Source organism: Dermacentor albipictus, chromosome 1 (assembly GCF_038994185.2).
Source record: "Dermacentor albipictus isolate Rhodes 1998 colony chromosome 1, USDA_Dalb.pri_finalv2, whole genome shotgun sequence".
NCBI classification, from domain to species: domain Eukaryota; kingdom Metazoa; phylum Arthropoda; class Arachnida; order Ixodida; family Ixodidae; genus Dermacentor; species Dermacentor albipictus.
Window position 1 is genome coordinate 209,543,999 of NC_091821.1, and position 27,187 is coordinate 209,571,185.

At 44.2% G+C, this 27,187-nt stretch overlaps 1 protein-coding gene across 3 annotated transcripts in view; it reads left to right on the plus strand.

Moving 5' to 3' along the window:
* LOC135906641 (zinc finger protein ZFAT-like) overlaps nt 1-27,187 on the plus strand; it is a 71,931-nt gene that overhangs the window by 6,423 nt on the left and 38,321 nt on the right. For all 3 annotated transcript variants that reach the window (XM_065438136.1, XM_065438138.2, XM_065438137.2), the window contains exons 5-8: nt 4,245-4,413; nt 14,254-14,419; nt 14,801-15,074; nt 21,096-21,343. In XM_065438136.1, the coding sequence (XP_065294208.1) occupies nt 4,245-4,413; nt 14,254-14,419; nt 14,801-15,074; nt 21,096-21,343 (857 nt within the window). The remainder of the gene's footprint in view (nt 1-4,244; nt 4,414-14,253; nt 14,420-14,800; nt 15,075-21,095; nt 21,344-27,187) is intronic.

A 27,187-nucleotide genomic window follows, 5' to 3' on the forward strand; every position in this document is an offset into this window, starting at 1 on the left:
AACTAGTGCCCGCAAATTTCCTAATTTCATCACTCCACCTAGTCTTCTGCCGTCCTCGACTGCATTTCCTTTCTCTTGGTACCCATTCTGTAACCTTAATGGTCTAACGGTTATCTAACCGGCGAATTTTTTTCTCTTGATGTCAATTAGAATATTGTCTATACCTGTTTGCTCTCTGATCCAAACCACTCTTTTTTTGTCTCTTAACGTTATGCCCAGCAATCTTAGTTCCATCGCTCTTTGCACGGCCCTCAGCTTGTTTTCAAGCTTCTTTGTCAGTCTCCAAGTCTCTGCCTCATATGTCAGCACTGGTAAAATGCACTGATTGTACACCTTCCTTTTCAATGATAATGGTAAGCTTCCAGTCAGGAGCTGACAATGTCTGCCATATGGGATCCAACCCATTCTTATTCTTCTGTGATTTTCCTTCTCATGATCAGGGTTGCCTCTGATTAACTGACCTTGGTAAACATACTCCTTCACAGACTCTAGAGGCTGACTGGCCATCTTGAACTCTTGTTCCCTTGCCCGGCTATTCATCTTTATCTTTGTCTTCTGCTTATTAATCTTCAACCGTGCTCCTACACTCTCTCTGTTAAGGTCCTCAACCATTTGTTGCAACTCATCTGCATTGTCGCTGAATAGAACAATGTCATCGGCAAACCGAAGATTGCCGAGATATTCGCCATCGGTCCTTACTACTAATCCTCCCCAGTTTAATAGCTTGAATAGTTCTTTCAAACACGCAGTGAATAGCATTGGAGAGATTGTGTCTTCCTGTCTGACCCCTTTCTTTAAAGATATCTTCATGCTTTTTTTGTGTAGAATTAAGTTAGCTGTGAAATCTCTGTAGATATTTTCCAAAGTATTTACGTAAGCATTCTGTACTTCTTGATTACGGAATGCCTATATGACTGCTGGTATCTCTACTGAATCAAGTGCCTTTTCGTAATCTATAAAAGTTATATAGAGAGGCTTATTGTACTCTGCGTATTTCTCGATAACCTGATTAATGCCATGTATGTGATCCATTGTAGAGTATCCCTTTCTGAAGCCAGCCTGTTCCCTTGGTTGACTAAAGTCCAGTGTTGCCCTTATCCTATAGGAGATTATTTTGGTAAATATTTTACATAATACTGAGAGTAAGCTAATGGGCCTATAATTTTTCAATTCTTTAACGTCTCCCTTTTTGTGGATTAGTATAATGTTTGCATTCTTCCAGTTTTCTGAGACCCTTGCAGTCGATAGACACTTGGTATAAAAATCCGCCAGTTTTCCAAGCATTATGGCTCCTCCATCTTTAATTAAATTGACTGCTATTCCATCTTCTCCTGCCGCTCTTCCTCGTTTCATGTCTTGCAAGGCCCTTCTGACCTCATCGCTAGTTATGGGAAGAGTTTCTATATCCTGTTCATTGCTGTTTCTAATTGAGGTATCCTGACTCCTCTGGGTACTGTACAGGTTAGTATAGAATTCTTCCGCTGCTTTTACTATATATTTAAGATTGCTGATAATATTACCCTGCTTATCTTTTAGTGCATACATCTTGGTTTGTCCTATGCCAAGTTTTCTTCTCACTGATTTCGGGCTGCGTCCATTCTTTGTGGCTTCTTCAGTCTTTCTCACGTCATAGTTTGGAATATCACTTATTTTCGCCTTGTTGATCACTTTTGACAATTCCGTGATTTCTGTCTTATCTCTTGAGTTGGACACTTTCATTTTTTGTCGTTTCTTTATTAGGTCCTTTGTTACTTGGGAGAGCTTACCTACTGGTTGCCTTGTTGCTTTGCCTCCCACTTCAATTGCTGCCTCTGAAGCCGACCTAGTTATGGTTTCATTCATTATCTCTATGTCATCTTCATCTGTCTGTTCTAAGGCTGCATATTTGTTTTCAAGTACGAGCCTGAATTTGTCTGCTTTTACCCTTACTGCCTCTAGGTTGACCTGTTTCTTCTTGACCAATTTTACTCTTTCTCTTTTCAAATTGAGGTGAATCCTAGCCCTCACTAACCTATGATCACTGCACTTTACCCTACCTATCCTTTTACATGCTGCACTATGCTGGGATCATCAGAAAGTATGAAGTCAGTTTCATTTCTTGTTTCACCATTAGGGCTTTTCCAGGTCCACTTTTGGTTGTTACGCTTCCTGAAAAAAGTATTCATTATTCAAAGCTTATTTCTTTCTGTGAATCCTATCAAGATCATCTCCTCTAGCATTCCTAGAATCGACGCCGTAGTTTCCAATTGGTTGTTCCCCAGCCTGCTTTTTCCCCACTTCTGCATTGAACAGAAGTCACCCATTACTACTCTATACCGAGTTTGCGCTTTTCTCATCGCTTATTCAACATCTTCATAAAACTTATCTACTTCCTCATCATCGTGATTGGATTTTGGAGCGTAGGCTTGTATTACCTTTAATCTATACCTCTTATTGAGTTTGATTACGACTACAGCTACCCTCTCATTAATGCTGTACAATTCGTCAATGTTGCCCAGTATATCCTTATGGATTAGGAATCCTACCCTGTATTGCTTCCTATCTGGCAGACCTCTGAACTGGAAAAGTGGCCATATGTGCCATGCCACTGAGTAATTTGGCCAAGCAGACAACACAGCTTGCATTTCGGTACTCAATTAAAAAATGCGCTTTACCAGCTTGCTCGGCACCACATTATATGCTGTACTGGCAGCAACTGAATTTTTTTTTTATCGGTGTCACGAACCATGCGTAAATCAAACGTAACCTTTATTATCTTCTCACAAAAGCATTTAGGCACTCCGTGGGCCAATGGGGGAGAGAAGGTAAGGGGTTGGGGGGATGCTCCATGTTCTGAGGGAACGAACAGCAAAGGTTGAAGCTTATCCAGTACTGAATGAAGAGAAGTGCTGTCTAATGTATGGGGTCAACGTGGGGGTGTGCACCCAGCCTTTAGAGACATAGTCATGGTGTGCCTTGTGCGTACTGCATCAAGATGACTGGTGCATACATCAGCAGCTTGTGACCGCTTCTTTACCGCCACCTCCAGTTTCCATGGTGTATTAATGAGCCTTGGCTGAACTCGTGCTATGCCATGGAACCGTGTTCCGCTTGGCATGCTTTGTGACTGGTTGCAATAAAGGATTGCATAATGATTTGTTACATGTTTGAGTAACTGAATACCCATACTGCAGAGTTGGCAGCTATTAAAAAGAAAACTGGGGCACCAAATATTATGTCAGTTCTTTGATAAAAGTTGATGTGCTCTATGAACCTCCTGCTTTAACAAACAAATTACAATTCGTTCCACAAATATACATTGAGCCAAACAGTTTATCTGGTTGATAAAAGTTATTAAAATTACTTTGAGTATTGTGTCACGTGGAGTGACGCATGAAGAACACAGTAGCAATACTGTAAAAGATGAAACTAACTTTTATTGGGCGAACCTGTGCCCACAAAAACAGGCTACACTTAAAGAACGGCGACAACGGCGTACACAGTCGGCGATCGTCAAAATCTGATCAGCGGGTCAAGCGCGTCAGCTTTTATAGATCAGTCGTCGAATGTTCCAGAGAAACCGCCGGGACCCGTGTGCCTTCCACAAAGTTCTTCACCATTCGCATCGCGCATACATGCAATCAGATTACACAAGGTTCGGCGACAACAGACAGCGGATAGAAGCATCTATAACATTCTAGAAACTTCCGATACATGTAGACTCGCCCTGCGCTGAGCGATAACATTTCTTAGATGTTAAAAGCGCTCACCCGTAAAAGATAAATGAGTTCACATGTCACTTGTTTGAATAATGAAGTATTTTGTGACCTCTTAGGGCTTTGTTAAATCAACAACAAAATGTTCGAGTGCTTCAAGCTTTGTTGGATTGTAGTTAACTGTAGTAATAGCTTGGTATTGGTTGAGGTGAACTGCAACTATCTTAAGTGGGCAAGATGTAGGCAGGAAGACGTGGCACTCTGCATATCTTGTCCCCTTTGTGCATACCTATGTTTCTGCCAAGTGCTTCCCGATTAATGTGAAGCTATACGATCATGTTGTTGAATTGCTGTTCTTTTTTCTTCTTTTATGTGCAAGTGTAATGTCCATTGTATGCAGGCCACGTAGTTGTCTGAAGGAGTTCATGCCATCTGCGTCACCTTGCTTCTTTTTTTTTTTTGCTTGTCAGTGTCTCAAGCTGCATGCCCTATACTCCATAATGGAAACTAAAAAATGTTATCCCTCCTCCTCCTGCCTGATACATACAGTTGTAACAGCTCCGGGCGAAGAAAGACGGACACTGCGCATGCTTCCTGTGGATGTTGAGGAACCTCCCACACAGCCCACAACACTGCACTTAGTAGTGGAAACAAGCAGCCCACCTGTGCCTCCAAAGCGCCGCAGGGGCCGTCCACGCAAAGTGGATCAGGTTCAGAGGTATTGCTCGCTACATTTTATGCACTGCAGTTACAAGGTCTCCTCAATTTGTTTGCTCATGTTTCACCAGATATTGACACTGCGGTGGGTGGTGCCACACGTCTGCATTGTGCAATTGCACTGAACCACATGATGTGGAGCAGCCATATCAGTATACTATCGCATTCAATATGAGCTGCAATGTGCCAGCTGTACCTGGAGTGGCGCTCGTGAGAGAAAGTGAAGAGGGTTTCTCTATTCTCGAAATGTGCATATCCCCTGCTTTCAATCGTCTGCTTTCTTTGCAGAGTGGTAATGCATTGGCTCACCGAGCAGCTATCACTCCTTCATGAAAAAAAAAAAAAAGAATGGTTGTGAAGCTAGGGCAGTGGTGCAAGAACATCAGCGTTGCTTGGCGGGCCAGTGTATTATCGCTCTATGAAGAAAGCAGACGATGGAAACACTGCTGGAATGGTGACACCCTCTCCACTTTTTTCTGGAAAGCGTTACTGCAGTCGCAGCTCACGCATTGAGCTCATATTGAACGCAATAGAACATGTGCAGTGACATAAAGGCCTTATTGTCTCTTGTGGGCGGGTAAAAGGACCCTGAAGTGATTTAATTTCATCGTGTTGGAATGCGCTGAAGCAGTAGGGGTGACATATTTTGCCTGACTTTAGTCACAACAACGTGCAAAAAGTTTTAAATATTGAATGCAGTGTAAGCGGGGGGGAGCACACATGCTGGCTTGGGCTCTAAGTGTAAAGAGAAATTAGTACATAATCTGAGAATGCATTTTCCGTAATTTTAAGATGTACAGGCATTGGTTATAAAGATAGAGTGATGAGGTTATGTGGAGGAGGGTGATAATTAAGGGGGTGTGAATATTCGAAATTTCGAATATGAATAGAATAGACTTCACCATTTGATTTGTGTTTGACTTGATAATTTACTTTTTGAAATGGTTCAATACTTGTTTCTCTTTGAATATAAGGGAAAATAGCACTTAAAGTTATTTGTCTATGAAAAGACAGAGACTGACACAAATAAGGGCTATTTTGAATGATTCTGCTGGAGGAGAGTTGCACAGAGGCACCAGCTCCTAAGCCACACTTATGGGGCAGATAACTTGTGTTCAATAATTTCGAGTCATTCAACAAGGATGCCTTGCTTTTAGGCAGCCTCTATATGAATTTGTTGTATCGATTTAGACAAAACGTGTAAGGAAAAAGAAGAGCACACGGACAAGGCCAGCCAGATCGTCTATTCGTTGAGGGCAGTACAACCACTGAGCCAGCCAGATCACCAGTGCTTGGCATGAGAGAGAGCCACTCAGCCATCCAGCAGTTCCTGCTCTGCGTTGCCTGACTTCTTGGTTACACTTGATGCTACTAGATGAATTATTAAATACACCCCTTTACAATTGGTGGAGGTGCTTGGTCTTCAAAAACATCTCCAACCTGGAACTCTGGTCTTGGAATCTGCCACCAGTCATGCCTGACTCTATCCCACAGACGTCGCCGCCACTGTCCATGCCCTGCTCTGGTGCTCTTCAGCACAGAAATCCAATGGTTTTCGGTGGTGCAGATGAGCATGACGTCAATGACTGGCTGTTTTCATCGACTGGGTGAGCTTGCACAATCGATGGGATGATATCTCCAAGTTAAATAACGTCATCTTCACTTACTGACTCACCTGTGGTATAAAAATCATGAAGCCGATTTTCAGTACTGGTCAGCGTTCAAGACCAGTTTCGCTGAAGTTTTCGATCGCCTCACCGTCCGCAAGTTGAACGCTGAGCAGCGAGTATGAGAGTGAGCGTAACAATTGAGTGAAACACTAACCAGTTATATTGAAGAGGTTGTAGACCTGTGCAAACATGTGGATGCTTCTATGCCTGAAGATGACAAGGTGAAACACATATTGAAAGGCATTGCCGATGACTTTTTTCTGATGTTGATTGCCAAAAGTGTGCATACTGTAGCTGAGCTCATAAACTTTTGCCAAAGCTACGACGAGGGGAGGAGGCAGCGAGATTTGACCACGCACCCCTCAGTGGCTGACAAGGCCTTTTCTGCCATGGCCGTCCGCTCTGATCACTCAACCGTGCTCAGACAAATCCAAGCATTCGTGCGGGAGGAAGTTGCACGGCGGCTTTCTCTACTACCCTTCGCTGAGCTGATCCAACAACAGACACTGTCGCAACTGCCACCTACACAGCTCGCCTCACCGCTCCGGCAGGTTATTGAAGAGCAGGTCGCTGAGGCTCTACCAATGCAGCATCAGCAGTACCCTGTTGCCGCTCCCCTCACTTAGCCTCTGTCGCCGTGCAGCCTCCTCGCCAACCACTCGTTGCAATACATCCACGGCCACTGCCACCCGTTCATCATGCCGTTAACCGATCTGCTCCTGCCTTTGTAAATCCTTGGAGCGCGCAGGACAGCAGACCCATAGGTTATGCTTGCGGTGTACATGGACATGTTGCATGATTCTGCTGCCACCATATGCTGCACTCTAATGGCTTTGTGCAGACATCTCCCTAAGCTGACGCGCAACCTTTCCACGACGCTTATTTTAATCACCAGTCAAGCAGGTCCCCAGCCGAGCACCTGTAACCTGCACATCGTTCACCTTCCCGGCGTCGCTGCTCGTTGTCTCCCATGCGTCAGCGTCCTTCACCCACTCAAGAGGAAAACGAAGCGCTGCAGTTCAAGAGGCAGTAACTGTGTCACCATCGATCTTTACAAGTTCTCCTTTATCGCCTTCGAATGTTGTTGACCTTACTGTTGACAGCGTACCTACCGTTATGCTAATTGATACTGGAGCAGCCGTTTCCGTACTCAACGAACGCTTCTCTCACGCTCTACAAAAAGTTATGACGTCACTTTCTGGGTTTTCTCATTGCACAGCAAGTGCCCAGCCAGTTCATACTTCAGTAGCATGCACAGCAAGAGTTGTTATTTAGAGCGTTCTGTACGTTGTCGTGTCTGTGGTTCTGCCATCCTGCTCCCACGATGTTATACTTGGTTGGGACTTTCTCTCGCGAAATAGCGTCCTCATCAACTGTGCACATGTTGAAGTCGAACTATCACCTCTGTGTGATGTGCCCCTCGCCGGCGTCACTTCTCTTCCCACTAAGCTGGTCCTTCGGGAAGACATTGCAGTACCACCGTGCTCGCCTGCCGTTCCTGTTTTCTGCGCTGCTCTCTGTCCTCTTCACTCCTTGGAACTCTTCATAACCCACGAAGATATTCCCCTCACTTTCGCCACGCTTGACATTTCAGCCAGTCTCAGCTACATAGTTGTCTGCAATCCACTTCCTACACCACTGACGACTCTCTGCAAGGAAGCACTTGGCCTTGTTCAGCCCCTTGATGACATGATTATTATCGACATGCCGGATGCTTCAGATGCAGGGCTCACTGACTTTTATGCACTTTCCACTTCTGCTCCGCCATCACCTGACGTGTTAGCTCCTTTCACTGCGGATGACCTTACTCCTGAGCAACGTTCCCAGCTTCTTCACCTGCTTGTCTGGTTTCATTCTTCTTCTGATTTCACTCAGCCTACTCTGGGCTGCACATCGTCCGTCAGCCATAACATTGACACTGGCTACAACGCGCCATTGCGACAGCACCCGTACCGTGTCTCAGTCAAGGAGCGGCAAGTCATCAGTGAGCACATCGATGACATGCTTCAGCACGGTGTCAATCAACCTTCCAGTAGTCCATGAGCATCATCAGTGGTTTTCATCACAAAAAAAGATGGTTACAATCTGTACTGCATTGACTATCGCCGTCTTAATAAGGTAACACGGAAAGACGTGTACCCTCTTCTGTGCATTGACCACGCACTGGACAGCTTGCAAGGCGCTGAATTCTTCTCCTCGTTGGATTTATGCTCGGGCTACTGGCAGGTCCCAATGTCAGCAGTTGATCGCCCTAAAACCACATTCATTACTCCAGGTGGTTTGTACGAATTTAATGTGATGCCATTTGGACAATGCAATGCGCGTGCAACATTTGAACGATTGATAGATAATATCTTGCATGGTCTAAAATGGAGCACGTGGCCTGTAACTGAGCCTGAAAAAGTGCCAATTCGCCGCGCGTAAGTTGATGATTTTAGGTCACATCGTATCCCAAGAAGGAATCTGTCCTGACCCATCAAAACTTCGTGCTGTGGCGGAGTTTCCAAAACCTAAGACACTCAAGAACTCCGCACCTTCATAGGCCTCTGTTATTACTTCAGATGCTTTGTTCGCAACTTTGCCTTGTTTATATCACCTCTGACACAACTCTTAAGTGGTGCCAACGACCTATTCTCCTGGTCTCCTGCATGCGACACTGCATTCGTGTTGTCTCTGCCTATACTGCAACACTATGACCCTACCGCCCCAACTGAAGTGCATACTGATACCAGTGGTATCGACCTTGGCACTCTCCTTGCGCTGCGCAAACCTGGCTACTCTGCGTGCGTCGTTGCTTATGCCAGTCGTGCACTGACCGAAGTGGAACGCAATTATAGCGTCACAGAAAAAAAATGTCTGGCTATCGTTTGGGCACTCGGAAAGTTTGGCCCTTATTTATGCAGCTGGCCATTTAACGTGGTGACTGACCATCACGCCTGTTGTTGGTTATCCTCTCGAAAAGACCCGTCTCTATGCCTTGCCCGCTGGGCTCTTTGCATTCAAAACTGACATACACATAGTCTACCGCTCTGGCCGCAAGCACACTGACGCTGACGCTCTGTCACACTCTCCGCTGCCAGCTGACACAGCCTCCCTCTCCACCTTTGAGTCGGTGTTGTCGGTTGACATCGACACCTTCATATCAGAACAGCACAAGGATGCCTGTGTGGCCTCTCTTTTGGATCTCCTTTCTGGTGCGCCTGCATCTCCCATCTCCCGTTCCCTTCGTTGCCAAGCTGCTCATTTCACCATCCGGGACAACCTCTTGTATCGACGTAACTACCAGCCCAGTGGTCGCAAGTGTCTCCTTGTTATCCCGAGAACTTTGCGTTCTGATATGCACGCCGACCCACAATGTGCACACGCAGGCATCTTCAAGACATGGGCGCCTGCAGTACCGTTACTACTGCCGAGGAATGTTTAGCTTTGCTAAAGAATTTGTGCACTCGTGCCCACAATGCCAATGCCACAAATCCCCGCCTCATTCGGCCCACAGTTTATTACAGCCGCTTCTGTGCCCTGCTTGTGCCTTCGACCTTGTGGGAATTGACCTGTGCAGGCTGCTACCGCTAACACCTGGTGGCAAACTATGGGTTATTGTCGCAGTTGATCACCTTTTACGGTATGCCGAAAATGCCGCTCTACCTGCAGCCACCAACAGTGACGTTGCATCCTTTCTGCTCCATCGTTTCACTCTTTGTCATGGCCCACCTCGGGAACTGCTGAGTGATAGAGGCCACATGTTTCTGTTGCAGGGGATTGAAGTTCTGCTTGCTTAATGCCACGTTGTTTGCCGAACCACCACGCCCTACCATTCTCAATCTGATGGGCTTACAGAGCGTTTCAATCGAACCCTTGGTGACATGCTCGCCATGTACGTTTCATCAGATCATACAAACTGGAACGACATTCTCCCATTTGTCATGTATGCATATAATACGATTACACCAATTACTACAGGATTTTGCCCATACTTTCTCCTCTCCGGTTGCGATCCTCCCCATACCATCGATACGGTTTTGCCTTATCAACCAGACATGTCAGAATGTGCTCCCATTTCAGGTGTCATCAGATATGCTGAGGAATGCCATCAGTTAGCCCAAAATTTCACCTTCGACGACCAACAATGACAAAAATGTAATTGTAATGACGACACTACCAACCCGAACTTTGCCCCTGGCACCCTTGTCTTGCTGTTCGTGCCTTGTACCACGCCTGGATTTTCGACAGAACTTGTCTCAAAATATGATGAATGATACTGCATCGTCGAACGCACCTCTCCGGTCAACTATGTCATAGAGCTGGTTACACTGACATCCGACAGGCGCCGCTGGGGTCGGGATGTTGTTAATGTTCACCGCCTGAAACAATACTATGACCCACTCGTCTCCACGTCGTAAGTCATCAGGATGGCTCCGCTTTTGCAGCGGGGATAATTGTAAGGAAGAAGAAGAGCACACAGACAAGGCCAGCCAGATCATCTATTCGATGCCTGCAGTGCAAACCACTGAGCCTGCCGGATCGCCAGTGCTTGGCACGAGAGAGAGCCACTCGGCCATTCAGTGGTTCCTGCTCTGCGTCGCCTGACTTCTCGGTTACGCTTGACGCTACAGCTGAGCTTTTAAATACACCCCTTTACACATGTTATTTTTTGGCAAATCTCACCATGTTTGATGACTGATTGATTTGTGGGAAGTGGAACAATAAGGTGACTGACATAGCCACAGTTTACTTAAGCCAGTCAGCCACAGTGCCAGTGGATTTCGGGAGTGGCAGATAGACGCAGCCATTCAGGATGAGCGCTCTAGCGTGTTCTTATCTCATGCTACATGTATGTGAGCCATCTTCTTCACCAGCTCTGGAGGCGATAGGGGGCTCCCCTCCTAGTGCATAGTACGATTGAACTACATGCAAAAGAGATGCGAATAGAAAGAAGAGACTAGAAGCCTGTATACATGAGTGGCAATTATATATGAGTAGCAAGCGTCCATTGAAAGTCCAGGTAAAGTTCATGTTGGGGTGAAAGGGACAAAGAGCTCTCTGGTGGTTGCGGCTGAAAATGTGACAAGGGAAGAGTGTTGCACAAAAGAGTGCCAGAAGGAGCCAGAAGGAGACAGCCGCCTCTGTCACATATTAGTTGTATAGAGTGCATGACAGAGGGCTGTATCAGGATTTCAGTGGTGGAAACACAAAGATGTGGCTGTGAGCTGTGCACCTTCCTATAGAGAGAGCTGCAGGAAGACCAAGCCTTGACACGAGGCGTGTTGTCTTCTGTGCTAAGGATGTTGTCTTGCATTGTTAATATCTGCACGCCCAGTGTGGCGCTACTTGGCAAGCAGAGTTGTGGTGTATTGGTCTGTTGTTGTCGTGTCCCGAGGCAAGAGGCTGTTGAGGGGAATGGCGCTGATGACAATGAGGATGGTGTCATCGAACATCGTGTGACGGTGGCAGTGTCACAGAACAAGTGTCGCTGTGCATTGGTGCCTTTGCAGAGTCATGCTGTGTCGCCATTTCAGGTGTGGATACAGTTTTGCAGGGCAGCGTATTGTGGTGACCAATAAAACTTAGGTCTAATGATAGCATGGTCAGACCTGTTGGTTGCTGTGTGCTTGTGTATTAGCAGAAGGGTTGAAACCCGGGCCATTTGGTACATACTTGAAACAAAAAACCAGTAAAAAAACACAAGGGACAAGAGGAGAGGTTAACACCACAATGACCAGTCGTTATGGTGTGAACCTCTCCTCTTGTTCTTTGCGTTTTTTTACAGTTTTTTTCCTTCAAACTTGTGTATTAATTTGCCAGAGGGGCTATGTAAAGCAGATGCTGTTGTCATTGGCAGTGTCGGGTTCATGCAGTCTGAGAGAGTTGTACCAGGCTGCAGAAGTGGTGTAGGTTGTAAGCAAGGCACAGCCATAGTCATGCCGTAATGCGAAATCACGGCCTCCTGTAGGTGTTCTCATAAATGTCCGGGCCTGGTAGAAGTCGGAGCTCTGAAAGAAGATCATGTGGCAGCTCATGACTTGCGTGGAGATAGCACAACTGTTGGTCACTCATGTTGATTTTGAGGTAGTTCTCGAGCTGAAGAAACCAGAGGGCAGAGCTGCTCCTGCTAAACTTCGGTAGGCCAAGCATCCGCGGGAGGTGCAAGCACTGTGCATCGAAAGTTTCGCCTGCAGCTGCTTGCGGCAAAATCTTGGATGTCGGTAGCATCAGTGTTGTGGCGATTGCTGAAGGCACCGCGAAGGTTGTGCCTGTGGTGTGACATTGTCTGAGATAGTGGAATTCTCACCTAGTGGAGCCGGTGGGAGATCCTCTGAATAGGTGATGAGTGAAGTGCCCTAAAACGGAAGGTGTAAAGCTTGTGGGAACCTGCAAGGAATGAGAGCAGCTGAGAATGGACCGAGTAGAGGTTTCGTGCTGGGGCCGCCACATTCTGTCAGTCTGCACAGATGGATGTAGGCAATGTGCGACGAATGGGACAGTTCAGATGATGAGAGCTGTTGTGATGGAGAAGCAGCTGGAGGAGACTGAGCGCTTGAGGTGGTGTAGTGAGCAAGGAGGGATGCCTGCAAGTCCTCGTAGAAGTCGGGACCGGGGCAGCGGCAGGCAGAAGCTAGAACACAGTTCCTCTGGCAGCCCCTGCTGCATATGGTCACTGTGTCGATACGGAAGTCGCTGTCCAGCTGACACGACCAGGGGCGTGATCAGGGATCAGTGTTCAGACAGTGCATTTGGTAGTGGCGTGCATGATTGGCCTAGGCTGCACCGACTTTGTGCAGCTGGCGTCAGCGCAGCCTATGAAAATTGCGTGCAGTGCTACTGAACATGCACTGCGAACAGCGTTCCCGATCGCAGCCCAGATGTATGACATGTCGATGTAGAATTCCCGGACACGTACAACTGCGGGATGTCTGCTGAAACGTGCGAGGCCGCGTTAGTCTCAGTTTAGTACAGTCGCTGCGTTGATGCTGGCATGGCTGGGCTCGGTCGTCCGGCATCATCAATTTGTGGCAGTTGGTGCAAAGAGGCAGCCACCACAGCCATGGCTTATTTAAGCCGGCAAGCCATGGTGCCGATGGATCTTGTGAGCGGCAGATAGACAAGGCTACTCAGGACGAGTGTGCTAGCGTGTTCTTATCTCGAGTTACATGCAGGTGAGGTGTCTTCTTCATTGGCTCTGGAGGCGATAGTTGCGCCACTAGATTCCTGGGGTGTTATTATCTCGAGTTTGGACCAAAAACGGCCCAGTTATTTTTAAGAACCCTAGTTTTCCACATGTTTTAAGTCCTTGGAAATAATAAATTTGATTCTGCTTGCATTGTTCCTTGGATTATGTGCTGCCATCTACCAAAAGCCCAGCTAAGTACTGAGACATACTTAGGCTCATTCATGGCATTGCTAGAAAATGCGAAGTTCTGTTGACAAGCTGAGCTCGTCTTTGACTGTTTATAACAGAAACCTTTGGATGAACCCAGCTCATCTAAGGCACTGAAGGTGTCAGTGGTCCAAAACAGCAGCGAAGATATGAGAGACGCTGCCATAGGGGAAGGTTCTGGATGAATTCTGACTACCTGGGGTTCTGTAACGTGCATCTAAATCTAAGTAAACAAGCATTCTTGTATTTTTGCTCACATGGAAATGCAAATTTGTATTCCTTTGAAACCATGTGTGGTGCTGTAGTATGACACTTCTCCTTCTAGAAACAACACTGCGTGCATCTGGTGACGTGCAATAAAAATAGGTTTTCGTGCACAAGCTTCTACATTAACTGGACGTTTAGTTGTGAACAGCATTATTTGTATGTGTGAAATATTGTAAATAAGCACCTTTTGCCACACCGACTCCAAGAAAACTTTATATTTCACTTTGGTTATAAATGAGAAAATAATCAATATTAATTCAATATTCAAAGGTTGTTATATCTAATATTCGTATTCAATTTGATTCAGAATTTTCGCTATTCGAACACCCCTAGCAACAATTTTTCTTGAAACCTGAACCGACATTCTGTACTTGAATATCGAAGGAATGTCGGTTAGTGTAAGCACTGGTTGATGTTGTGCTCTCAAGGGTGGGCATGGTCATTTGTAGATCCAGTGTTGGCTTGGCAATTTCTCTAGTACTTAAGCCAATCGCAGGTTTGCCTTGTAAATTAGCCGGGCAATTTGCAGGCCAGCACCAGTTGTTGAAAAGGTACAAGAAGAACCTGACACACTTATGAGAGGGCAAGATGGCCTCTTTCATTGCTCTCGTTGCAAACGGGCCTTCTGCAAGGAGCGGCACATTCTTGGCCACCGATGTATGGCCAAGGGTGACTATGTTGACAGCTTTGATAAGGTAAGTGTCAACCAAAGCTGGATTTATTTTTTGTTGTAGGGGCTCAATCTACAATACAGTGAATACTATTTCATGTTTTTGGTGCTTACTTTTGGCCAAAATAAGCAGATGTTTCTTGAATATTTTTATTTTTTATTCACCTGAAATATATGTTTGCAAGCAACTATAATGATCAACTTAGGTACATTATTTAACTCCTAAGCTCAAATGCACTCATTTGAACAGTGTTCACCTATAGTATTGCCCAAGACAATGTCTACGCACCCAAGCCACGGTTTCTTTGTCACTTGACAGTAACAACCAAAATTTTCCACTTTATTTATTGTGAAATGGGCATTAGATTTGCTGGAGATAGCTGCCATTACTATTTTGGTCCTACAGAAAGACGAGGAGGGCAGTGTTGTGCCTGATGAAGATGCCAAAGATGGAGACACAACAGAAGACTTTCGGTTGAACCGAACCAATGATCGTGAGCCATGGACTCGGGGCCGTGGCCGTCGAGGTGGACATAGAGGTGGTCGTCGAGGTGGCTTTTGTCGAGAAGTCTCTGACAGCCCACATCATGAGGCAGTTGCAGGGCCTGGTGAAGCCAACAAGGAGAATGTTGTGGGCCAGGAGCAAGCTACAGCTGAGAAATCTGCTGAAGGAGCCTCGGGTGAGGTCACACATCCAGCAAGCATACTGTTTGGTCATGCAACCTTGTCTGGAGACACAGGCATTCTGGCATGGCGAGTTAGTTTCGATAAAAGCTGCTCGATAAAAAGGTCCGATGTGCCACTAGCTACCATAATACAGTCGAATCTCGATAATTTGAACACACTTAATTCAAACTTCTGCTTTATTTGAACAGACACTATGGTCCTGTCAAAGTTATGTGTACTCCAATGGGCTAAAACGCTCAGTAATTTGAATGCACAAGCATTTGCGACGGTTAATTCAAACATACCTCGCTCTGACAATGCTCTCAGCAGCGCGCCAAATCCTACGGTGGCGCCCCAAATCCTATGGTGGCGCCCCCAACCAGCATTGCTCTGACCTCCTCATAGAAGAAAAGCTTAGGAAAGACCCCTCAACGCCGCACACGAAAGTTCCATATGTAGTCCAAGGGCAATAGCACCGTCGCCGGCGCGCCCTATGCTGTATGTGCGAGTGAAAGCGTGCGAGTGGAGCCGACGATCACAGCTCAATCTCGCCCACACGAAAGAGACGAAGTGGGCAGGAAGCATGCCGTTTAATGCGTGAGGCACCTAACATTGCGAGGTATTGGGGGGAGCGGCGTTGTACTCCGGCTCACATTCAAACACATTTCCGGTCCCCTTGGAGTTCGAATTAACCAAATTCTACCGTATATGTGTTTGGATGTGGAGGCTGTCCGCTGGTTGCTCATTCCACAGAACAGACAATATTGTTTTGACATTCATGCTAAACAGCAGTCAAGTCTGTTACATCAGTTCCACAACACTCCCAAAATTGATCGAGCGTACTGGTAGAATGAAATAACATACACAGAAAAAAAAAAGACAATGCAACTACTAAAAGCCGATACCATCAGATACTATCATAACAAGCACGCGCAAACAGTGAAGTGGAGCAGGACACCTTTCGCATTGTGCAGGACCTACATTGCAGCGTCCTTCACAGTCCCGAGGAGCAGTTCATGCCCCCCTCACAAAGCAGTTTCTAAACTGATAAAGTATCCATAAACATTTGTTTATCCCCTTCAGGCACTTTGTGCACAATTGTGTGGGACGCGAGCAGGAGGTTGCGTACGAGACAAACATGGTCACCCGAACACTCCTTTTATTCTTCGTGTTCCTCTCCTTTCAGACAGCGTCCTTTTGTCCTCCGTTACACATTCCCCCTCCCCCTAAAAGAGTGTGCGCAGCAAGCAACACAAGAAGGAGCAGTGAGAGACTACAAAATAAGATATGTGAAGGTGCAGTTGATCCAATGCCCCGATTTAGATCTGTATACTGATTAAAGTTCAGAATAAATTATAGCAGTCCGGTGACGTGCATCATAACTCTGGGGGACGAGCCTGATTGTTTCCGATCCGCATGACGTCTGCAACATAACTCCTGAGCAGTGATTGTCGTACACGTTCAGCTCTTGACACAACTGATTACAGTTCAAGTGCCTTGAAGTAGCAGGAGCGGGGGTAGCTCTTGAAACTAGTGCGGATGAAAGGTTGCATGTTGAGAGTTTTGTTTAAGATATTGCACTCACATGAGATGTACCGTTGGCACGTGAATCGTCTTGTTTCTGATGGTTGGCTAGCGAGTTCACGTGTTCCTTGTCACATCCGTGTTTTTGCCAATGCTCTTCGTCGTCCCCTGCGCTGAAGTTGCTGTCGTGGTAAGTGAAGCTGCTGATAGAGTTTATGTTGATCTTTCTGATGTTGCTGCGAGAGCTACTGAGGTAGCATTTCCATCAGAATATTTGTTTGACGTGGTGATCTGTGGGTAGCTGGTACACTGCGTGCTTTTGGGAGGCTTGTTTGGTGGCAAAAGTATTGTACGAGGCTTCAGAGAAGACTCTTCTGAGTCTGCTACAGAGACATGATGAATGGGTGCTACTGTACATGTAATGTACATGGCTCATCTGTAGCCGCTGAAAGTGCATTGTGTTCCTCGTGGGAAGAGCGCTTGCTGTTCGTGGTTTCCTTCTGTTGTCTTCGTGGGAAGACAGTCTGCTTCATGTCAGCGCTGGAAGTAATAGCTGCGTTCTTTCCTTGACTGGTGTGAATGGTACTGTAATCTGAGTTGATGTGGCTTGGGATCCTGGATTTTTGATCACTAGACAATGCCGTAGCAGATGTAGCTTTATCACGTGCTTCCAGTGATGGCTCTGTCTCAGCAAAGTTCGAGTTTTGAGGTGAGTGCAAAGTAATGAGCTTCATAGAAGAATCGCAGGACTTGAAACTAGGCGGCGGCCCGCACGTACAAGAAGTACTGAATGCATGCAATGCTTCAACGATGACAGCTGTCTGATGGCATGATGAAGACGTGCATAATGACAATTTGTGCATGGTGAAGAAACCTTATAGAACGTTTGCTCTCAATGAAGAACGACTTGGATCTCGCTCAGCGAACGGAGGCTTTATATTGTCCACTTTGCACTGTGGTATCATGTTAGGCGTGTGCTTCTGCTCAGTCTTTTTTGAAGTATCACTACAAGGAAAGTTGTTGACGATCTAGTCATACGTGGCTTTGATTCGGACTGATGATGATCGCTACGTGGAGACTGTGGGTGACTGCGGCAACCCAGTTGTAGTAGCCAAAATAGTGTGTCAGAAGCAACAGCACTGATGAAAATGACATTTAAAACATGTCGCATGTATCTTTAAACACTTCTGATTGAACCTGTGCTGCAAGTTTGAATAAAATGTAAAATGCTTTACTAAAGCGAGTTGTTAAGTAGACGGTTGGAAGTTTGCTCACATTGTCATTATGTCGTCACTTAGTGGGCTCACTTCTTTCATTCTATTTCACAATGTTTTTTTATCAGGCAGATTTATTAAGTGGCTGGATAGTTTCTTTAAAATATGCTATGCATGACATAGTTGATGTTCTCATGTATGACTTTCGTGTAGAGAGTTCTCCTATGTAGTCCACATCTTTGATCTCACTGATGAATTTTAAATTCTTAGTCTGTTCTGCTGCTGTGCGCTTTTCGTGATTCTGAAGATGTAATATATGTGGTGAAACTAAATTTTCCACAAAGAAAATAATTTGTAGCAGAACTGATAGTTGGGCGAGTTGGTACGAATTCATAGTAATCATAGTAATAGAATTCATAGTGTGTCCCCCTTCACTGTGTCCTTGTCAATTGTGTGCACTAAATATTTTACTATGAAAATAATTTGTGCCTCAAAGGGTTATACTTTTTATGGATACATTAGTCTAGGCATAATATACAGGGTGTATTTTTTAGACAATACAGATTTTTTTATAAGAAGGCTATAAGCCCAGCGAACGTGACTTTTTTGCAGATGAGTTCCTAGGCGGCGGGGACATACTTTGCTGCTAGTAATGTGAGCTTCAGAAGACTAATTGACAAAAATATGTTAACTTTTTTAATGATGTCTTAGGGGCAGTTGTTTAAATGGGAATTTTCAGGCAGTCACATTTTAATGCACCGTCACTTTTTTCATGATCTCGAAAATCACACCTAATTTGAGATATTTATCATTGAATTTCAATGGTAAATCCAGGCAATACCGAAGCCGAGTGCTACAGAAGTGCAGGAAAGGCAGCCCCGCTATCATATCAGACTGAAATGCACCGAGATGATCATCAGACGTGAAAAAGTTTGACACTGAATGTCTCATCCAGTCGCGGCAGCTACTGATACAGCACGCTTTGCCTGGCAAGCATGTGCCACTGTGTATCAGGTCAGGATTTGCCGTAGCAAGCTATCAAAGTTCGCCCCACACTTCTTTACGGTGCATTGCCATCTGATGCGCACTGGGATGCGCTTAAGTCTCAATATTGCCTGGATTTGGCCTTTGATTTCGGTTATGAATATCTCAAATTACCAGCAGTTTTATGGACTTCTAAAAAATGGGTGTGCCATAAATTGTTATGCCCTACAGTTTTCCATAAAAACAACTGCCCTCAAGATAAAATTTAAAAAAGTGAATTAACAAATATTTGTTAATTGATATTTTGAGGGTAACTTAAGCAGTGACAAAGTATTTCCGCCTTGCCATAAAACTCATAAGTAAAGACGACAAGTGTCTCATCGTCATAGCCTTTTAATAAAAAAAATCTGTATTGTCTTAAAAAAAAACATATAGATGAAGGCATATTGTGCGAATTGAAGTATATTGAAGTACATGTTGTCTAGTCAAGTTGAGCATCTGTGAGGTATGTTTTTGTTTATGATGATCAATTACTTATGATAAATTATTCCACTTGTGAATTATTGATTTTATTACGAAGGTGTCAGTTAAAAGCATTGTAGGCAATTATAAGAAACACTGCACTGAGACTTTTTCAGTAAGATGCTTTCGGATGAAAAGGAAAGCCTTCAGAATATAAAAATAACGTGGCTATGCACCCACCCGTGCCAGGAAGCAGCACCCTCAACAAGCTCACTCGAAGAAAACGAAATTGGTGGGTGAATTACCGCTTTATGCCCCGCCGAAGACAGCACTTCAAAATGCCCTTTAGCAGCTTTTGTGAACACCTCTAAGTGAGCCTTTTTGATGAACACCTTGCTTTTTGGTAGGGGTGGATGCATAGTCACACTGTCTATTTCACATTTTCCAAGCTTTCTTTTTCTACTGGAAGGAGGAAAAAATAAGTATGCACTTAGCATCTTGCTGAACATATCCCCAGTTCGATGTTTATTCTAATAATTTATAACTTGTTAATTGACACCTTCACAATTAGGGCTATAACTTATTAATTAATTAAGCAGAAGGGATTGATTATTAACAATGCAAAAATTACTGGTGGATGCTCAACTTGATTGTGAACTTCATTCTGTATGCGTAATACTGATCCATCTTTTTGGAAAGCTCAGTATGATAGTTGGGACACCCTGTGTTTTATACCAGGTGCTTTTTTCTTATGTGGAACACTTTAAAAAACCTGTCATTTCTATGCCCCTGCCATTTTTGCTGATAGGCTATACGGCTAAGCCGACATTAGCAGCAGGAAAAAATTAAACAATCATTTTGACATTTATTTAAAATGTGCTAATTGGATTTTTAATTACAAGCTTTAGGGCACATGTTGCAATTGCGAAATTATTGTTGTATTCATTATTATTGTCATATAGGGTGAAAGAACGACTTTTATGATTCCTGTTCTGTTACTTAAAGTACAGAACAGGGAGCACAAGCAGTGCACTTTGGTTAAGGTCAATCCATGTAATGGTTCATAGAACAGGGTCTCCTCTAGTGCTGTATTTGACAAATGTATTTAGTGCAGACAACATCTAGGGCAATCCAAATCTCTGAACAATGATGTAACTGCTGTCACCTCTAGTGCCTCATTGTTGATAGTATAGAGGGCCAGCAATGGGCCCGACTCTGAACACCATTTTATCCATCACATCTTCCATGAGCAGCATGCTGAACATGCAGTAGCCGCTGAAGGCTTCAAGAAGCTCTTTTTGACAACCCCTGTAGTCATGCTGTAGCCATGTGCGACTGACGTTCAAAATACTCTGCGTGCTTGCTATGCTAATGTGTTGCTATTGGATCTCTTTCAAAGTTATTCGGCGAGTTCTTTGTTGTTGTTTTTTCTTTGTGCCAATGGCACACTGAGAATGGCAAGAATGTAATATGTAAATGTAATAAAAAACATTGAATCAAAGGCCTGAATCTCAAATGAGTTATACAATACATTATAAATTGCCAATTTCCATGCTACCATGGCTGCAGTCAATAAAACATTAAATAACTAATGGGGGATACTGAAAATTCCGCATGGGAGTTTCTGTGCAGTTTATAACCTTGAAGGCAGAATTGCTCTTTGCTTTCTGGAGAAGTTGGCATATTGTCACCATCTCTGTGGCATCATGTTTCATGATAAAAATTGCTTGTGATACTTTGAATGTCCTTCACTGTAGCTTTGTAATTTGTTTTAAATAGCTGCTTTGGATCTCTAATGCTTGTGAGTGGCTTTCATCACTGAGCCTATGATGCAACTGGGTTTTTGTGCAGAAGAAGTGGAGGAGGTGCCTCCTCGAAAGCTGCACTGGCGCGAGGACCCCCGACATGTGCCAGTTTTCTCACGGGATGAAGAGAGGCTGGCCTTTGAGGAGCACTTAAACCAGGTTGACCTTAGCTGCGTCGACCACTTGTATACACAGCACCAGGTAGCTCAAGAGATTACATGCCCACCAGGTACCCGTCCAGCTCCCAAGGAAGTCTGCGACCTTCATGTGTTCTCCTGCAACATTTGCAAAAAGGTGGCATATCCAGTTCTTCCCTATTCTGTTTCAGTCACACTGCTGCCCCCTGTTCCTTTGTGGACTCCACTTCAGCTCTTGATTAACAGTAACAGTGTCTACAACTCTCATTTTCCTTTTGGTGCCATAGGAGTCCAGGCTCAGAGTAATAGATTACTGCTCTGATATAACAGGTAGGATACATTGGTAAAAGTTACTCCAGAAAGCTGGAGATTGATGCAAAATAATGGTGAGCATATTGGTGTCTAAATTTTTTTGCACGAAACCAGATGCATGCAGAAAGGAGAGCCAAGAGAATATTAACTGAAGCTAGTAACTTTTGCTGAAAGAAATGGTTCTGATAGACTGGGCACACTTGTGTATAAGAATTGTTCACACTTAGAAGCATATACAGTCATCCTCAATGTAATTAACTTCAATGCTACAGAATCCACAATATGATAAACCTTTTTCATTCCTTTTAGTTCCGTTAAATGCCCTTTTGTTTCCTGTGATTTAGCAAAGTGATTTTGTTGTGCAGTTTTGATATAGTTTCATGCATGTACCTGGAGCCTTTGTCACAAGCAGAAGACAAAAAAAAAAAAACGCTGCCTGCCATTGCATTCATCATTTGTACACCTCCCTACGCATGAAAGTGTTGACAGTGAACCATAAAGAACACCAACTGTCGAGCAGAGGACAAAATGTGCCATTGCTCAATCTGTCATACTGGTATGAAAATCTAGCTGGGCACTTTTCACTCGTGCATGTAGTTTTAAGTTCTGCTCCTAAACACCAGCCAATCAGAACAGGAAAATGCCAACCAGAAGTGTGCTTATAAGTGCTTCCATGATGATGAAGGGAATGATTGTCTTGGTGTTGTCACATGGTGTCCTTATTGAAAACGAATGCCACAAACAATATTATGTTGATCTTGGCCTCACGACTCACTACACATGTGAAAAAACAAACAAATGGGCAGTGATGATGATACATGGCACCATGTGATGGTGGTAGCTAGCAGTAAACAGTAAGCATTTGATTTCATAATTATTGGTGAATTTCTTGTTTGGCTGTGTTCGTAAATGCTTACTGACAAGGTACCATCCACCAAGGTTATTCTTGAAAACTGTGAAGTAATCTTCTGAAACATTGAAACCTTGTCTTTATTAAGTTTACAATTTAGCAAAGTTTTTCACTGCAAGTAGGACTTCTTTATATCAAGGTTTGAATACATTTAGAATTATGTGCTACAGGTATGAAATAAAATAATACGAGAACACTGAAGTAATTTTTGAAGATAAATTGATTCATGATAGTACTGAAGGTCAGTAATATTGTGTCAGCTATGATCTTGAGCTTCCTGTACTATGCCTTGAGCACTTAGACTTGTTGACACAGTAGTGGGTGCCGTGCTGTGAATCTCCAGATGAGAAGGTAATGACGAAGCTGCACTGTCTTCTAATCTGTGTGATTGTTTTGACAATGTCACCATAAAACAACAGTGCAGCTTTTAGTTGGCGCCAGATTGCATGTTGGAAAGTTTCAGAAGGACGAATTGAGCAAGCTTCTTGTCTGGAAGGCACATGGCAAAGAGCAGCTGGGGCTTCAGAAAGTTTGTGCTATATGTCAATCTGAGCTAGTCGCACTGCTGAGTGCTTCTGCAGTGTAGCCCTCCAATTGGTTTCATTGTATTGCAGTAAAACCTCAATATCACGAAATTGAATGTGGAACAAGAATCACTTCATTAAAACTTCTTTTTGGGCGAGTTGGTGCATACTTGACATAAAAACTGTTTACAGCGCAAACACATGTAACCACAAAGTATAAGGGACAGGACACAAGCGCTGACTGTCAACTAACTTTTATTAACGGAAGACGGGTGCCTTATATAAGGGGAAAGGCAGAAGTGAAGGGGGAAGGGAGTAATACAATCGGGGAAAATTATGATGCGCATCGATGAACGAACGTGCCAGCAGTCAACGCATTCAGGCGCGAAGAAACAAGAAAACGAAAAAACTAGACAAACACTAACAAAAGGCGAGGGATACTAAGATACAATGAAATCAGTAAGCAGCCGCTTCCAAAAAATGAAGCTCTGCCGCAAAAAGTGATACAGAAGGGGTGCTTACGCACTTGCTGCCATATTTGTGTATGTAGAACGCTTCCAAACTGACGCGCGCCGTCGCGTTGGTACTCTTGCCGAGAATCTTCGTCTCTCACAAACGAGCCTCGCATCCTGTGCATCCAATTACGTGCACGACCAAATGCATCCAATTGTGCATTGTGCATTGAGCCTCGCATCTTGTGCATCCAATTACGTGTGCGACCATTTGGTCGCGCACGTAATTGGATGCACAGGATGCGAGGCTCGTTTGGGAGAGACGAAGATTCTCGGCAAGAGTACCGACGCGACGGCGCGCGTCAGTTTGGAAGCGTTCTACATACACAAATATGGCAGCAAGTGCGTAAGCACCCCTTCTGTATCACTTTTTGCGGCAGAGCTTCATTTTTTGGAAGCGGCTGCTTACTGATTTCATTGTATCTTAGTATCCCTCGCCTTTTGTTAGTGTTTGTCTAGTTTTTTCGTTTTCTTGTTTCTTCGCGCCTGAATGCGTTGACTGCTGGCACGTTCATTCATCGATGCGCATCATCATTTTCCCCGATTGTATCACTCCCTTCCCCCTTCACTTCTGCCTTTCCCCTTATATAAGGCACCCGTCTTCCGTTAATAAAAGTTAGTTGACAGTCAGCGCTTGTGTCCTGTCCCTTATACTTTGTGGTTGCATGTGTTTGCGCTGTAAACAGTTTTTATGTCAAGAATCACTTCATTAGATACATTACTTCGTTAAATACATTACTTCAGTATATCCATTATTGCATGTACTGCACTATGAACGTCCATGGGCATTTAAAGGAGACTTGCATTTACTTTGTTTTATCCATTATTTCACTATATCCCTTTTCGTTTTCATGAGGTTTGGCTGTAGTCTGCTTATACTATATCACAATTCACCAGTTATTGAAAACTGTCATAAATCTATCAGCCCGAGTTCTTCGGAAGTTTTCGTATTTTTTTCAGGCTAAATCAGAGCTTGAGTGAAACTTGCTGACAAGTACCTTTATAACTGTAAAAGTGCCAGAGAAGCACGTAATTACTGTGGCTTTTATGGCAACACAACACTGTCAAGTATCTGGGGTTGTGTTTTGGTTGCTGCTGTGATGCTTTGTTTGCTTTGTACTGGATCACAGTGTACTTACTTCAGAATAGGCTGCAACATTTGCTATTTCACATCATATCTGTTACAAATAATTCATGCAGAAAAAAAAAGAAATAAAACAAACTACTTGAACTACTGATTTTGCATTGATCATACCTTTGTGTGTTATTTAACAAATGGTAGGAAAGCTATAGGAGATTTAGTTATCAATTTGGAACAAAAATGTATGGCTCAGGACTGTCTGCAGCACCTCTGAAGGTTGTAGTATATAGGGTCTTCTTTTTTAGATTGTCCACTCTTAAATAAGATTGCACTCTTTGGGGTGCATCTTGTCCCACAATAATAATTGTCATCTGCCTTGTTTTCGTTTCCTTTCTTGAAAACTCGGCCCTCGCTACTTTCCTATCAAGAGTGCTATGTCACGCTGATTACACACAAGGCGTTCGTGACTTAGAAGTACCAGGCTCACAGTGTTAAAGGAAGGAAATGCAGGCAAGACAAATGACGATTATTGTTGTGGGAAAATTGTGGGACAATTGTGGGACAAGATAAGCCATAAAGGTTGTTATCTTTTTTAAGAGTGTATACAGAAGTTTTAAAAATCATCTGTAGCAGATAGCACAATTCTTATCCTTGAACTGGATTACTCAATAAGGTGGACATACTTCCATGAGATTAAAATGCATAATAGACTAATGTAAAAAAATCACTAGTTAAATTTTTTTGGTAATTACATTATGGCACATATTCCAATTTATGAACTGTAACTGATGAGTCTGCTAGGCATATCTACTTGGAATGAATTCTCTAGATGACACCAGTTTAGAAGTATGCACTGCCGAACGAATTCTTTGGATGACACCAGTTTAGAAATATGCACCGTCAAACTTGCAGTAAAAGTTAATTTCGTTGTTTCACTTACTTTTTAAAAAAAGAAACAGCATATTATACATTCATGCACAAAAGTATCTGAGACGCCAATGTATGTATCTCGAAACTGGCATCATCCTGAGAATTCTTTCCAAGTGGATACATCTTGGAAACTCACTGGCTGCAATTCGTCGATTGCAAGTAATTAGTTACAGGCTTTGTGGAGCACAAATTGCCTTCCACTTTAGCTGAAGTGCACAATTAAGCAGATGTGATTACCATATTTATTTGAATAAAATTGAGGTTTTCCTTCCTGGAATCCTTAGCTGTGAAATCACCCCCTGCATTAGATGCAAGGCTGATAGATTCAGTTACTAGTTCAATATGGCAGCAGCAGCGCCACATTTATGGCGATCCTGATTTTAAAAGGCAGCGCAAATTCTAATGCCTAATAAATAAGTCATAGCATATGAGGTTGTACCATATTTTTGCATGCATAACCTGCACCTTTAATTTTAAAAATTTAACTGTAGATGCTGGGTGCATGTTATCTGCGAATTTCACCTTGACGTGTGACTTCACAGCAACGTACATTTCACTTTGAAGTGTGGCTCCACGTCGGCGCAGACCCACTGTGGTTGCTCAGTGGCTATGGTGTTAGGCTGCTGAGCATAAGGTCGCGGGATCGAATCCCAGCCACGGCGGCCGCATTTCGATGGGGGCGAAATGCGAAAACACCTGTGTACTTAGATTTAGGTGCACGTTAAAGAACCCCAGGTCGTCGAAATTTCCGGAGTCCTCTACTACGGCGGGCCTCATAATCGGAAAGTGGTTTTGGCACGTAAAACCCTATAATTTTTCTTTTCACGTCAGCAGGGTGCACGCTGGTGTAAAGTCAAACCACAAGGTGACATTCACACTGCTGTAAAGTCGCACTTGTAAGTGAAATTTGCATATAGCTTGCACCGATTATTCTAATTATTTCAGACGCTTCTGTTTAGTCAGTATTTCGAGTGGTCCTCACCGAGTCTGAGTAATCTATTGGCTACTCTATATCGCCTTATATTGCTGTGCATACTTTGCCCTCTCCCCTCGTGCAACACCTGGCGCGATACGATGGCGGCAGGTGTTCCCTTTCGCCTGCTCAGCTCCGTTGAGGCGCGCTCATGCTGTGGCGTTGCAGCCAATGGGAACTCCGTCGAGGCATACTTGTGATGTGGTGTCGCAGGCAATGGGAATTTAGGTGCTGTTTCACTGCTACAGATGCCAGCTTTTAGAGCACAGCTCGCAGGTGCCCATTCCTGTGGCGAGCATCAGCGTCGTCCCTCGACGTCCTCGTAACCGAGTGAACGAGCACAGCAAAAGGATGAAAGAGTGAACATGGAACATGAATAAAATATGGTGATAGCGAAGAGGGTGTGAGGAGAAAAGTGGAGGAGGAGGGTATGGCAAAAGCGTGAGAAGAAAAGCGTAGTGCCACGCATGACTGGCTTCGCAGCGACAATGGCTACAAAATGGCACCAGAGTGGTGCACGTCATGGACAGGAAGGCGAGAATTTAGGTCTGAAATTTAGCTTTAAAAAATCAGGTGCCATGGTATTCAATTAAAACAGTAAATAGTGTCAATACAGGGCCAAGAAATGCCTCGGGTAAAAGAATATAAATACCTTGGTATAAGGATAAACGAAGGTAATAGCTATATGGAAACACAGGAAAAAAATAAATAACAGCAAAGGGGAAAAGAAATGTGGCCATAATGAAACACAGAGCACCA